Source organism: Mesoplodon bidens, assembly GCF_964165515.1.
Source record: "Mesoplodon bidens genome assembly, chromosome: 16".
Classification (NCBI taxonomy): Eukaryota; Metazoa; Chordata; class Mammalia; order Artiodactyla; family Ziphiidae; genus Mesoplodon; species Mesoplodon bidens.
This window is the reverse complement of record NC_138173.1, coordinates 69,910,256-69,924,611: the sequence shown is the minus strand read 5'-3', so window position 1 is coordinate 69,924,611 and position 14,356 is coordinate 69,910,256. Positions and strand designations below refer to the sequence as shown.

The 14,356-nt window shown below is 45.5% G+C and overlaps 1 protein-coding gene across 1 annotated transcript in view; it reads right to left on the bottom strand.

Moving 5' to 3' along the window:
• TG (thyroglobulin) overlaps positions 1 to 14,356 on the bottom strand; it is a gene marked incomplete at its 5' end in the record, with an annotated part of 239,511 nt that overhangs the window by 179,962 nt on the left and 45,193 nt on the right. The window contains 2 exons of the mRNA XM_081258080.1: positions 7,796 to 7,966; positions 9,928 to 10,077. Of these exons, the coding sequence (XP_081114206.1) occupies positions 7,796 to 7,966; positions 9,928 to 10,077 (321 nt within the window). The remainder of the gene's footprint in view (positions 1 to 7,795; positions 7,967 to 9,927; positions 10,078 to 14,356) is intronic.

Sequence of the window (14,356 nt, the reverse complement as noted above, 5' to 3'; positions counted from 1 at the left end):
ACAACTTGTCCACTTTCTGGAAAGAAGTAAGTTATTTTTAAAAGACAAATAAAACACGTGCACATGGGCTCACGTAAGTCTGAAAATGTGTCATGAGGCTCAGATATGTTTATGATAGTATTTGTTTAAATGATATGTTAGCATCTGTTTTCCCAGGTACCATCAACACACCTGAGCTCCTATCTGTAGGAATGACACAGTCACATGCTCATGGAACTAGATAAGAGAGGAGAAAGAAATAAAATTTCTCAAGGCTATGAGACTTGGAACTCACTTTTTTCACCAAGCAAAAAGCACTGCATGTAACTCTCAAGGAATGAGACTTATCTGACAATCCAAAATGCCCAAGAGTGTCAATATTTTGCAGATAACTATCAAAAGCAAACCCTGAAGTGCATGAGTACTAGTTTTTTGAAGACATGATTATAAACATGTATGTAGGCCCTCATTCTCACACATATCCACTGCTTTATAAAAGAGACCATGTCTGAGTTGGTTTTCATCACGTCAATAAATTCAAAGCCATCCAAAGCAATATATTCTCAGTTTTCATAATAAGTGCAGAAAAAAAGTTTATTACCTTGGAGTGGGAATGGGAGAGGGCAGTATTAATATAATAGAAATGGCATGTATTAAGCCTTCAAAAATCTTGATATAAAAAATTCTAATTTTGAGAGGACCTTCAAGACGGCAGAGGAGTAACACATGGAGATCACTTTCCTCCCCACAAATACATCAAAAATAAATCTACATGTGGAACAACTCCTACAAAACACCTACTGAACGTGGGCAGAAGACCTCAGACTTCCCAAAAGGCAAGAAACTCCCCACATACCTGGGTAGGGCAAAAGAAAAAAGGAAAAACAGAGAAAAAAGAATAGGGATGGGACCTGCCCCTCTGGGAGGGAGCTGTGAAGGAGGAAAAGTTTCCACACACTAGGAAGCCCCTTCACTGGTGGAGATGGGGGGTGAGCAGGGGGGAAGCTTCAGAGCCATGGAAGAGAGTGCAGCAACAGGGGTGAGGAGGGCAAAGCGGAGAGACCCCCGCACAGAGGATTGGTGCCAACCAGCACTCACCAGCCCGAGAGGCTTGTCTGCTCACCCTCCAGGGTGGGTGGGGGCTGGGACCACAACTCTATGAGACTAGACATCAATTACAGGAAGAAAACTGTAAAAAATACAAACACATGGAGGCTAAACAATACACTATTAAATAACCAAGAGACCACTAAAGAAATCAAAGAGGATTTCAAAAAATACCTAGAAACAAATGACAATGAAAACACGACAACCCAAAACCTATGGGATGCAGCAAAAGCAGTTCTAAGAGGGAAGTTTCCAGCAATACAATCCTACCTCAAGAAACAAGAAAAATCTCAAACAGACAACCTAACTTTAAACCTAAAGCAATTACAGAAAGAAGAACAAAAAAAAAAACCCCAAGTTAGCAGAAAGAAAGAAATCATAAAAATGAGATCAGAAATAAATGAAAAAGAAATGAAGGAAACGATCGCAAAGATCAATAAAACTAAAAGCTGGTTCTTTGAGAAGATAAACAAAATTGATAAACCATTAGCCAGACTCATCAAGAAAAAAAGAGAGAAGAACTCAAATCAACAGAATTAGAAATGGAAAAAGAGAAGTAACAACTGACACTGCAGAAATACAAAGAATCATGAGAGATTACTACAAGCAACTATATGCCAATAAAATGGAAAACCGGAAAGAAATGGATAAATTCTTACAAAAGTACAACCTTCCAAGACTGAACCAGGAAAAAATAGAAAATACGAACCAACCAATCACAAGCACTTAAAATGAAACTGTGGTTAAAAATCTTCCAACAAGTAAAAGCCCAGGACCAGATGGCTTCACAGGCAAATTCTATCAAACATTTAGAGAAGAGCTAACACCCATCCTTCTCAAACTCTTCCAAAATATAGCAGAGGGAGGAACACTCCCAAGCTCATTCTACGAGGCCACCATCACCCTGATACCAAAACCAGAGAAAGATATCACAAAATAAGAAAACTATAGGCCAATATCACTGATGAACATAGATGCAAAAATCCTCAAGAAAATACTAGCAAACAGAATCCAACAGCACATTAAAAGGATCATACACCATGATCAAGTGGGGTTTATCCCAGGAATGCAAGGATTCTTCAATATATGCAAATCAATCAATGTGATAAACCATATTAACAAATTGAAGGAGAAAAACCATATGATCCTCTCAATAGGTGCAGAAAAAGCTTTCGACAAAATTCAACACCCGTTTATGATAAAAACCATCCAGAAAGTAGGCACAGAGGGAGCTTACCTCAACATAATAAAGGCCATATGTGACAAATCCACAGCCAACATCGTTCTCAATGGTGAAAAACTGAAACCATTTCCACAAAGATCAGGAATAAGACAGGGTTGCCCACTCTCACTGCTATTATTCAACATAGTTTTAGAAGTTTTAGCCACAGCAATCAGAGAAGAAAAAGAAATAAAAGGAATCCAAATCGGAAAAGAAGAAGTAAAACTGTCACTGTTTGCAGATGACATGATACTATACATAGAGAATCCTAAAGATGCTATCAGAAAACTACTAGAGCTAATCAATGAATTTAGTAAAGTAGAAGGATACAAAATTAATGCACAGAAATCTCTTGCATTCCTACACACTAATGATGAAAACTCTGAAAGAGAAATTAAGGAAACACTCCCATTTACCATTACAACAAAAAGAATAAAATACCTAGGAATAAACCTACCTAAGGAGACAAAAGACCTGTTTGTACAAAACTATAAGACACTGATGAAAGAAATTAAAGATGATAGAAACAGATGGAGAAATATACCATGTTCTTGGATTGGAAGAATCAACTTTGGGAAAATGACTTTACTACCCAAAGCAATCTACAGATTCAATGCAATCCCTATCAAACTACCAATGGCATTTTTCACAGAACTAGAACCAAAAATTTCACAATTTGTATGGAAACACAAAAGATCCCAAACAGCCAAATCAATCTTGAGAAAGAAAAATGGAGCTGGAGGAATCAGGCTCCCTGACTTCAGACTATATTACAAAGAATATACAGTGGAGAAAAGATAGCCTCTTCCATAAGCGGTGCTGGGAAAACTGGACACCTACATGTAAAAGAATGAAATTAGAACAGTCCCTAATCCCATACACAAAAATAAACTCAAAATGCATCAAAGACCTAAATGTAAGGCCAGACACAATAAAACTCCTAGAGGAAAACATAGGCAGAACACTCTATGACATAAATCACAGCAAGATCCTTTTTGACCCACCTCCTAGAGAAATGGAAATAAAAACAAAAATAAACAAATGGGACCTAATGAAACATAAAACCTTCTGCACAGCAAAAGAAACCATAAACAAGATGAAAAGACAGTCTTCAGAATGGGAGAAAATGTTTGCAAACAAAGCAACTGACAAAGGATTAATCTCCAAAACATACAAGTAGCTCATGCAGCTCAATGTCAAAAAAACAAACAACCCAATCCAAAAATGGGCAGAAGGCCTAAATAGACATTTCTCCATAGAAGATATACAGATTGCCAACAAACACATGAAAGAATGCTCAACATCACTAATCATTAGAGAAATGCAAATCAAAACTACAGTGAGGTATCACCTCACACCAGTCAGAATGGCCATCATCAAAACCTCTACAAACAATAAATGCTGGAGAGGGTGTGGAGAAAAGGAATGCTCTTGCACTGCTGGTGGGAATGTAAATTGATACAGCCACTATGGAGAACAGTATGGAGGTTCCTTAAAAAACTAAAAACAGAATTACCATATGACCCAGCAATCCCAGTACTGGGCATATACCCTGAGAAAACCATAAATCAAAAAGAGTCATGTAACATAATGTTCATTGCAGCACTATTTACAATAGCCATGACGTGGAAGCAACCTAAGTGTCTATTGACAGATGAATGGATAAAGAAGATGTGGCACATATATATAATGGAATATTACTCAGCCATAAAAAGAAACAAAATTGAGTAATTTGTAGTGAGGTGGATGGACCTGGAGTCTGTCATACAGAGTGAAGTAACTCAGAAAGAGAAAAAAAAAAGTATGCTAATACATATATATGGAATCTAAGAAAAAAAAAAGGTCATGAAGAACCTAGGTGTAAGACGGGAATAAAGGCACAGACCTACCAGAGAATGGACTTGAGGATATGGGTAGGGGGAAGGGTAAGCTGTGACAAAGTGAGAGAGTGGCATGGACATATATACACTACCAAATGTAAAATAGATAGCTAGTGGGAAGCAGCCACATAGCACAGGGAGATCAGCTCAGTGCTTTGTGACCACCTAGAGGGGTGGGATAGGGAGGGTGGGAGGGAGATACAAGAGGGAGGGGATATGGAGATATATGTATACGTATAGCTGATTCACTTTGTGATACAGCAGAAACTAACACAACATTGTAAAGCAATTATATTGCAATAAAGATGTTAAAAAACAAATTCTAATTTTACAAAGTGGTCCTTCATTGATCATTGAAGTTGCCAAGTTCATGTGCTCAGCCCATACTCAGTCCCTCCGCTCTCATCTCCTCCTCTCTTTTTTATTTTTTATACTCCCTGTTACCTTATTTATAGGGACCAGAAGCTCCAGTCCAGCAAACACCACATTATACGCAGCCAGTGTCCCTGAGGCTCGGTTGGTACGGACCAGCAGCTTACAGCATTCTAGGAGACTAAATAAAATTTGAATCATTTTTCAGTTTCCAATTAAAATCTTCTCAGGAGCCGTAAATGCTGTAAGTTTAGCACTTCAGTTAGAGAATCTGCTGGTTTTCACATAAGGGACACCTTGGTGTTGGAGGTCCTGACATTTCAGAGTTCTGTGAAGAAGCTCATTGACAAACAGAACAGAAACAATTTATGAACTGAGCTACCAATGATTCCATGGCATATTGAGTTAGTGTGCAGATTTATACATTCTTTTGGTATAATCTGCCACATGCCTTACAGATATTTACAAATTTACATACATAACAGATATTTACAAATGTTTTGGGGAAAGTATAAAGGGTCAGCATCTGGGCACATCACTCTATTTGATCATGATTTTGCACAGTGTACTGTGGCTATTTATGTGCCTGTCTCCTTCCAAGACAAGGATAATGTTCTGATGATATTTGAACACCCGCCAGGTATGATAGTGACAGATATATACTAGTTTCCTACTTATTGGATGGATGGATGGATGGATGGATGGGTTGGATGGATGGATGGATGGATGGAAGGATGGATGGATGGATGGATGGAAGGATGGATGGATGGATGGAAGGATGGATGGATGGATGATTGCCAAAATCATTACAACACCAGGAAACCAGGGCAGAACATTATGAAGATGGTGTAATTCCAATGGTAGGCGTATTCCTCTGTTTGAGCACTTGACATGGAGTATGAAGTCTTTGGTGTGGACCAACAAAGGGCAGAACTAGAAAACTGGATCTAGAGTTAAAGGGAAGATGAGCTTGAAATAGTTCCACCGGCCAAGGTCTAAACAAAGGGTTTACCACAGGCAATGTCAGAAAGATCAAGGGGGCCACGCTGAAGTTGCAGCAGAGAGATATAAGGTGAGGAGGCAGCTGGCAATGGGGAAGGAGCACTAGCTCTGGAGTCAGCCAGTCCTGATGCCACCGGCCTCACCAGCTCTGTGTTCCGGGCATGTCTCAACCTCTGAGAGTCTCAGCTGCCTGGTGTGAGGAATAAACAGAGCGGCGGTAACAACTCAGGAAATGCTGGGTCCCTCTGCCCCCTGCAAGGACACCCCGCCTCGGTGCTGGGGCTTGTCAGACTGGCTGCAGGAATTCAGGTGGTGGGAGAATCCCTTTCCCTGATGACCTTTAGGAAATAGTTCCGAAGAAGCCCAGATAATTAGAGTCATTCATTCATTGTGTCGACAAGCGCCAGCTACTCTCGAATAGAACAAAAAGGAAGATACAGGTCTAGCGGCAAAGGAACATGTGGTCTAATGAGGCTAGAGTCCAGAGAGGGCCCTGAGGTGGTGCAGCTCTACTGTATCCTGGAGCACCGCAGAGCCACTGAGGAGTTTTAAGGGCAATTGTATAAGTCGAATTGCCTCTTAAGTGCTCTGAAGCACCGTGGGCAAGTCATTGGATGGAGGCAAGGCTGGAGCAGAGAGATGAATCAGGAGGCTACAGCAGTGATCCACGTGTCTGAGGATCCAGGTCGGACAGGGGGAGGTGGTGTCGGGACGCAGAAGGGGCACCGCCCTCGCCGGTGGATACCTGTTCGGGGAATTACACAGCTGACCTCTACGCACTTCGCCTTTTCTAGGGGACAAACACCTCAATAATGAGACTTCAATTCCACGCCCAAAGAGAAAGATCTCAAAGTCAAGTTGAAAGGATTCTGAGACAGCGTGCTGCCATCCCAGTGGGGGCCCAGCTTCTTAACATGGAAATCCTTCTGCATATCCAGAAAGGAAAATCTAAGCTCCAAGCTTTGCATAAGAAGCCAAGATGCTGGAGGCTATTCATAAACCTGAACTTCAGGGAGGCGTCATCAAAGTTGGCAAAGCTGAGCTGTTCCTCATAAACATTTCTGGTGCCACTGATTAAACTGGCCTTTCTGCTCCAGATGAACACAGGGCAGAAAAAGCCAGGAAATGCTTTACAAAGTGCACATTACAATCCGCACAGCCGAGCCAGTGGTACGGGTGCAAAGAGGGCCAGAGTTAAGATGCAAGCACGCAGAATGGTCAGTAATCACCATGGTCCTTGGGCAAGTTGCTTTCCCTCTGAGGACGTCTTCTCCCTCATTTGTAAAGTATAACAAAGATCTGCCTAACTGATCTCTTAAAGCACTTCCAGCTCTAACTCCCCAATTGCTATTTCTGCCCAAGAGGAGGGATACTGACAAATAATAATAAAAATTTTCATTGGATTTGCAATTTATCCATGGACAGACAGACAGACAGACAGACACAGACACACACACACACACACACACACACACACACACACACCCTTGGCATTCATTAACGCTTCGCTAAGACATTAACAATCTCATTTTACAGATGGGGAAACTGTTGAATGTAAGTGACTTGCCCAGCACTGCACGACCAGCAAAGGGCACCACTGGGATTAAATTAGTTCTGGTCCCACTCCCATGCACCTAGGATTATAGGACTCCTGTCAGTTCTTGCGCACCCATTATCTCATTGAAGAGCTGGGCTCAGTGTTTGGCATCTTCAAAGGATAATATTGACCCTCACGGTCTCTCAGGAGGCGAGCAGGAGGCTTCTGGGGTGATGAGCATCAGAGAAGTTGAGCGATTTGCTCTGGGTAACCCAGCAAGTAACATGGAAGAAGGACTGGCACTCGGGTCTTCCCCCAACATCCCACTGAGGGAGAAATGCTGACCAGCTTTTCAGAGGCAAGCTGCCCACAAGAAAGGAAACCTCAGCAGATGAATGATTTTTAAATTCATTTCTCATGATGCTGAAGTATTTAGGGGTGAGGTTTCATGACGTCTGAAATATACTTTCCAATGATTAAAAGAGAGAGAGAGAAAGAGCAAAACAATAACAATTTTTGGATCTGGGTGACGAGTATTTGCTCTTCCTACTATTCTTTCAACTCCTACATAGGTTAAAAGTTTTCGAAATGAAAGGTTGGGGACAACTGCATCTCACATGTCTCTCCCCTTCTAGAAAGCCCTTGGGATTACACGCCCTGTCCCCAGGAGTGGCTGACTTAACGGCCTGCACGTACTCAGACACTGGGCGTCCATCAGCAGGGCCTCCGTCTCTGACCACGGCAGCCTCTGCCCCTCGCCGTCCACGCAGAAGGCCTTCCCGCTGGCCCCACCCCTCTGGCTGGCTCGGTACTGGCCGTCCTGGTCACACTGCAGGCCTGCCTCATTCTTCTGACAGCCAGTGACACCTGGAACCAAAGATGGATACATTGTAGCGCTGTGCCTCTGGGGTCCCCTCCCTGCTGGGCCCCAGGCTCCCAGTCCTTGATCAGACGTCCAAGTCACATGTTGGAGCCAGACATCCCCCAGCTTAAAACTTGTCAGTGTCCCCATCCCAACCAAAAAACAAAGTCTGGGCTCGCCTTTGGGCCACTAAGGCCACTGTGACCTGGCCCCACCCATCTGATCCTGCACGTGCTCCTGTGTGTCCACAGTCAGCCTGGAACACACCTCCTGCTCTGATACCATTTGCTGGGACGCAGGCTCTGCCCCCCGGTTCTTCTCCTGGTGCAGCCTTCGCCCCAGTCTGCAAGGAGTTAACTCTTCACCGGCCAGTCCTCATTTCCTCAGGGAAGCCCCCAGACCCCTGGACGCCCGAGTGTTACACACTCTCCTCTTGACCCACACCTCTGCTCAGAGCCGGGGCCACAGTTATCATTTCCATTTGTCTGCGGGAAGGAACAGTTCGCAGCTGTCTGACTCCCTCCCAAGCAGGCAGGGCCCTCAGCTGGCTTTGCTCCCTATTTTATTCCAGTACCTTGCTCAGTGTCTGACATATAATACAAGCCTCCTACCCGCCCCAGGCTTTGATACTGTGATTTATAATAAGACATAGGTACTTGGTCTTTATCCCCATTTCTGGAAGTTGACATTCAGAGAAGGAAGGTGACTTGGCCGAGGTCACAGTGCTGGTAGGAGGGAGCGTGGGGATGGAAATGGGGTTGGGGGGTGGCGAGCCTCCGCCTCCCCCTCTGCTCCCTGCCAGGTAGGCAGCACCCGCTCCACAGACACAGATCAGCGCACTGCAGGGACCTCCTTTTAAGAAAGGATTCCTCGGGGCCGTGTGACAACACTTCATGTCATCCCAAACCACAGTGTCTGGGGCCAACGTGTGCAAACTGAGCGGGACGCCCGGGGGGTCAAGGACACTCTGAGTTCCTGGGGAAGAGTTCCTCCTCCAGAAGGAATGTCAGACTTCCAGCCTAGGAAATTCCTCTATTTACTTTCTTGGAAGTACCACCCTATTTCCACTGCTCTCCTGACCAAGGAAACTGCCTGTGTCACAGAAGGTGTCTTGATCTCTTTTGATTATTTTACAGTTCTAAACACTACTCCGATCTTAAGCAATGCCTCATGTTGACACCATTTCAGAACTAACATGAAAAGATTTGCGACAAGGCAAGTTATGGGCCCCTGCTAGGGAAAACCCAACACTCCCCAGTTGACTGTTAAGTAAATAGGCCAAGTGAAATCACATGACATACAGGAAGGCCACCGGTACACACAGTCCTGACAGATTCATGGGGCCAGAAAGGGAATATGAGCTACACAGTGGTCATGATCGTAGGTGGAAAACATCTTCCACTTCTTAATCTGATAACATTGACTTACAAAAATCAGAAGTTTCAGAATCAGACAACGCCAAGATCAAAGGCCAGCTATGTCACTTTCTAGCTGAGCGACTTTAGCTAAATTTCTTCCGTGAGCCTTAGCCTTCTTATACATAAAAGTTGGGCTCATCATGTTTACCTAGAAGGGGAGTTGGGAGGATTGAATGAAGCAACACGGGTAAAATGTCTGGCCTAGCTCTTGACAGAGCATAGGCATTCAAAGGCGGTACCCTTTGGATTACGATCTGTATCCAGTGGTTCTCAAGGGTGGGCAATCTTGCCCCCATCTAGGAGACACTTGGCGTTGTCTGGAGACAGTTTGGTTGTCACAACTTGGTGTGCATGGGTGGTACTACTGGCGTCTAATAGGTAAGGAGCAGTGATGCTGCTAAATAAACATCCTATAATGCAAGGGACAGAGCTCCAAAACGAAGAATTATCTGTCTCAGAATTTCAGTAGTAACAAGGCCGAGATGTCCTGCAGTGTCCCCACGACACTGTAGGGTTTCTCTTTCGAAGCGGGACCCTTTAGAACTTACAGTGAGTCTGGCTGAAAGCTCCAACGGAAATGGTCGTTCTGCCCACGGGACAAGGGATGCAGGCCAGGCTACCTGCCTGTTCTTGGTAGAATCCAGCAGGACAGGGAATACACTGCTCATCCTGAAAATAGCTTCCTTCAGGACACTTAACTAGAAAAGATAAACAGAGGGATGAGGTTAAAGAACAAGACACTAGCTTTATAGTTACAAGCTCAGAACACACAGGGTCTGTGAAACTCCAAAATCAGACAAGAGCTCATTCATTTAACAAATTGCCCACTGAGAATCTGCTGTGCGTCAGGCCCTAAGAGGAGGGGATAAGCCGTGAAGAGGGTCGACAAAGCTCCTACTCTCCAGAAGCTGACAGGCTGGTAGGATGAGAGGGTGTCTGACAAGAATGTCAGAGTTGAGTGAAATGAAGCAGGAGCGGAGGGCACGATGGTGAGGAAGGCCCCTCTGAGAGGTGACACGTGAGACCTGATGGGTGAGGAGTCCCCTAGGCCAAGATGCAGAAGAGAATTCTGTGCAGAGAGGACAGCAAGTGCGGAAATCCTGAGGCAGGAATGAGTCTGGATTATTCAAGGAATGGAAAGATAAAAGCCAGCTAAAGCCAGCTACTGAGCTAGAGCTTACTAGACGGAGAGAAGGTTGTCACGGGATGAAGTTGAGAACATCTTGAAAGATGAGCGTCCATCCATAGGTTGCCATGGGAATATGGGAGAGCACAGTGGTGGGTGCAAACTTTGGGGTCAGACAGATCGGGTAAAATCCCCCAGCCCACTCTACCTAAATGCCTCTGGACTTCCCTGAGGCTCCATTTTCTCCTCTGTAAGAAAAAGGATTAATAATATTATCCCGTTGGGGTGCAGTGATGATGTACAGAAAGCACATATCATCATGCCAGACTCATAGGTGCTCAACACATGGTAATTCATTCTAGACTTGAGGGAGTCATTCCTGGCAGCCAACCTCAGCACCTACTCTGTCCAAACAGGGTGCCCTCCCTCTGTGGGGTGATTTCAGCAATTCAGCACCATCTCACTCGAATGTGGCCTCTCCCTCTTGGTCAGTCGGTGATGGCATGGCTCAGACCTGGGACTACTGGGAAGTGAGTGAGACGGCCAGGGCACAGGGCTGACAGAGGCCCTCACAGTTGGCTTGTGGAGTCTGACTTACTCAGAAACTCCAAGTGTGACCCCGAGAGTGAGGACCTACTCACGTCTTGCACCCTGGATGCCTCATTCACCTCATTCGTCTCCTCCCCGTGCTCCCCTGTCAATCAGCAGTCTCAGTGCTTTCTGTCCCTCTGGTTCTAACACTCCCAACCCTTCCTAATTTGCCTCCTCCAATATGATACGAGCTGAGAAACTAGAAACCCAAACTGGACACATGCATGTCGCATAAGGGTTCTAAGTTGGCATCCCAGAGCTCTGCTCTGAGGTGAGCGCGTGAACTTGGCCACACAGATTCTGACAGCTCAGAGAAGGGGATGGCGGAAGGAGGTTCTATTTTGTCTTTTTTCTTGATTCAGGGTTGTGTTCTGGAGATTTTGCCAAATAAGTTCTAGAAGAAGTGAGCTGTTACCCAGTAAGGGTGGGAGCCAAAAGCGTGCGCACTCTTGGGAGCGCTGTCTTTGTGCCTGGCACTCCGCTATGTGCTGCATGTACATCAGTACAGCACACCCGGGAGTTAGCGTTCCACTCGCACTTCACAGATGAGAAAGCTGAGCCTCAGGACATTCATGCATGACGCCCCCAGCATGCTTTTCTGAAAAGGGCAGGGAGGAAGTAAAATTGCAGAATGCGCCAAGCACAGTGCCATGTGTTACAATGCCACCACGTTATGGGAAAGCTATCAGCGCCATTCTAGCCTGGAGAAAACTCATGTTCAAGGGCAAGGTCAACCAGGCAGCGAGATGATAGGGGTGGGAGTCAAGCCCCCTTCTCGCCAAACCAAAGCCTTTTCCCCACACACCAATTCAACCACCTTCCTTTGACGAAGAAGTGAGCACAAACGTGTAGGATGTGCTGGAACGGAGCCAGCGTGGACCTGAGGGCTACTCTCTGGAGCGTGCATACGTATGTGGTGTTTCTGAGTAAATCAGAAACTCCAGGCACACCCTGGAAACTGGATGGTGTGTTTTCCGGCCTGCCCTGTGCCATGCACATCTTCGCTCAGAGAGCGGGGTTTCGTTACTTCTATGAGTCACATTGTTGATCATCTCTAGTATTTTTACCTCAGTACTGTGGCTATTTTTTCAAGTAGTCTCCAAGTTCATTGCTAAAGGAAAACAAAACCTTTTAAGCCAGTCTGAGTTGCTGCCTCTGAACCCAGGGTGCAGGTGAAGGAGCAGAAAAAAGAGAGCTGGGAATTTTTGCTGCCATACGTTTCAGGCCCCTCGACCACACGCAAGGAACCTGCGTTCTGTTTCTTTCCATGTCTGACGTCAAGAGTCTTTTCCGCCCAAAGGAACCTTTGTGAACATCACGGTGAGGCTCCGTTGCCTCCTTCCCCAGCAGGTGGGTCCCCCCAGAGACCCTGAGTCCACCGCAACAACTGGATGTCTATCCCTCAGTTAAATCCCTTCATGGAAATCACTGGAAAATCCCTGGGGCCTCAGTTCCCTCTTCCGTAAAATGAGGCAATTTGGCCAATTTGAGTTTGCACGTTTCACAAAGCTTTGGGGTTATGCCATCCCTCTAGCCAACCCATTCCCAAAGTCCCCAAGCAACAAACAGCAGCCGTGTTTCTGCTGAAGAAAAATATCTGAGGAAGCATAACTGTCCTTCACTCCTTAGCCTGCTTTGCTCAACCCCACCCCTGGCCCCGTCACTCTCCAACTTAAAATTCGCCCCTGGTGACCCCACCAAACCAAGCCCCTTGCTGTGCCCCCAGGCCTCTCCCACTCTGGTCCTCTCCTATCTCTCAGGCCCCATTCTCCAGTCATGCAAACCATGTGCACTGCCCCCATAAAGCCACAGCACTTCGTAACTCCCTGCTTTTGCACTAATCTCCATTTCTGGAATGTCCTTCATCACTTTAGCGAACTCAACATGGGGGCACACACACATACACACACACACACACACACAAGCCACTTCTTGTCTGCTTTTGTCCAAGCGACAATTTTAACTAGCCTGTAAGACTTCACGCCAGCCTTTATAACCCCAGCAAGCCATCCCTGACTGCCCTGACTGGGATGCAAAAGGCTTTTCACATGATATTTTAGCTGTCTTTTCACTTAACCTCTCTTCAGCTAGACTGTGAGCTCCTTGAAAGTGGAGCTATGACTTTTGCTTCCCTAAGAATGTCACATGGTATTTGATACATAATTATATTTTGAAAGTTTGGATGGAATGGATGGATGGATGGATGGATGGATGGATGGATGGATGGATGGATGGATGGAAAGATGGATGGGAGGAAGGACAGATGCATGAATAGAAAGAAGGAAGGAAGGAAAGGAGGGAGGGAGGGAGGAAACAAGACATAACATGTTACTTCAGGAAGAAATCCGTAGAGAACTAGCTCTATTATAAGAATTTGCAGTGAACGAGTGACAGTGAATGTTGTTCAGAATGGAAATGGAAAATCCAGACAATTTCTCTGGGATCCTCCTTAATGGACCAACCTGGTATGAAGGTTGCCAGCAGGTAATTCTGAGGGGAAGCCACCTGGCTGGCAGTGAGGCAAGAGGGTGAATGTAACTGACTGCATGGGAGGTGCAAACAAGGCCTCCACCCCTTGCAGTAGGCACTGCCTAGATTAAGGCTGCCAGGCCTGCCTGAGTCATGGGAGGTGGACATTCCCACCGATCTCCCTGAGTCACTGTCCCCCCGGGGGACCATCCAGATTGGCCCCCCAAGACGACACACAGAAACCCTGCCTTATCTCCACAGGACAATGCTCTGCTTGTAGCCTCACAGCTGTATTCCAGATGTGCTTCAGAAGGAAAAAGAGCCAGTAAGAATAGATACAAGAATCCGAGGGCGTGATTTCACCAAGGGCCCTTGTTGAGAAGGGAGACTTGTGAATCAGCGGACAGAACAAAGAATCTGGAAACAGCAGGGCTGAGTTTAAATCTCACGTGGCTGAAGTTTCACTTTGTGTGAAGCAATGTGCTTTGTATAGATTATATTCAGCTATGCAAATCACAATGCCATGAAGTAGGTATTACTGTCCCTGTTTTCCAGATTACGCCTAGTGAAGATGGGCAGTGTCCCAAGAACCCACACTGAGAAGGTGCTGGAGCCAAGACTTGAACCCAGGTCTTCCTAACACTCTTAAGTTATGCCCCCCAGCTGCTTCGTCCACCCCATGGCATTAAAAATACCTGACAGCCTGGACCACAGCAATGTAGAAATTCAATAGAGAATGGATGTTATCATCGACACTGGAGAAAATCCGGGGGTTTTGGTACAGCTTTTGT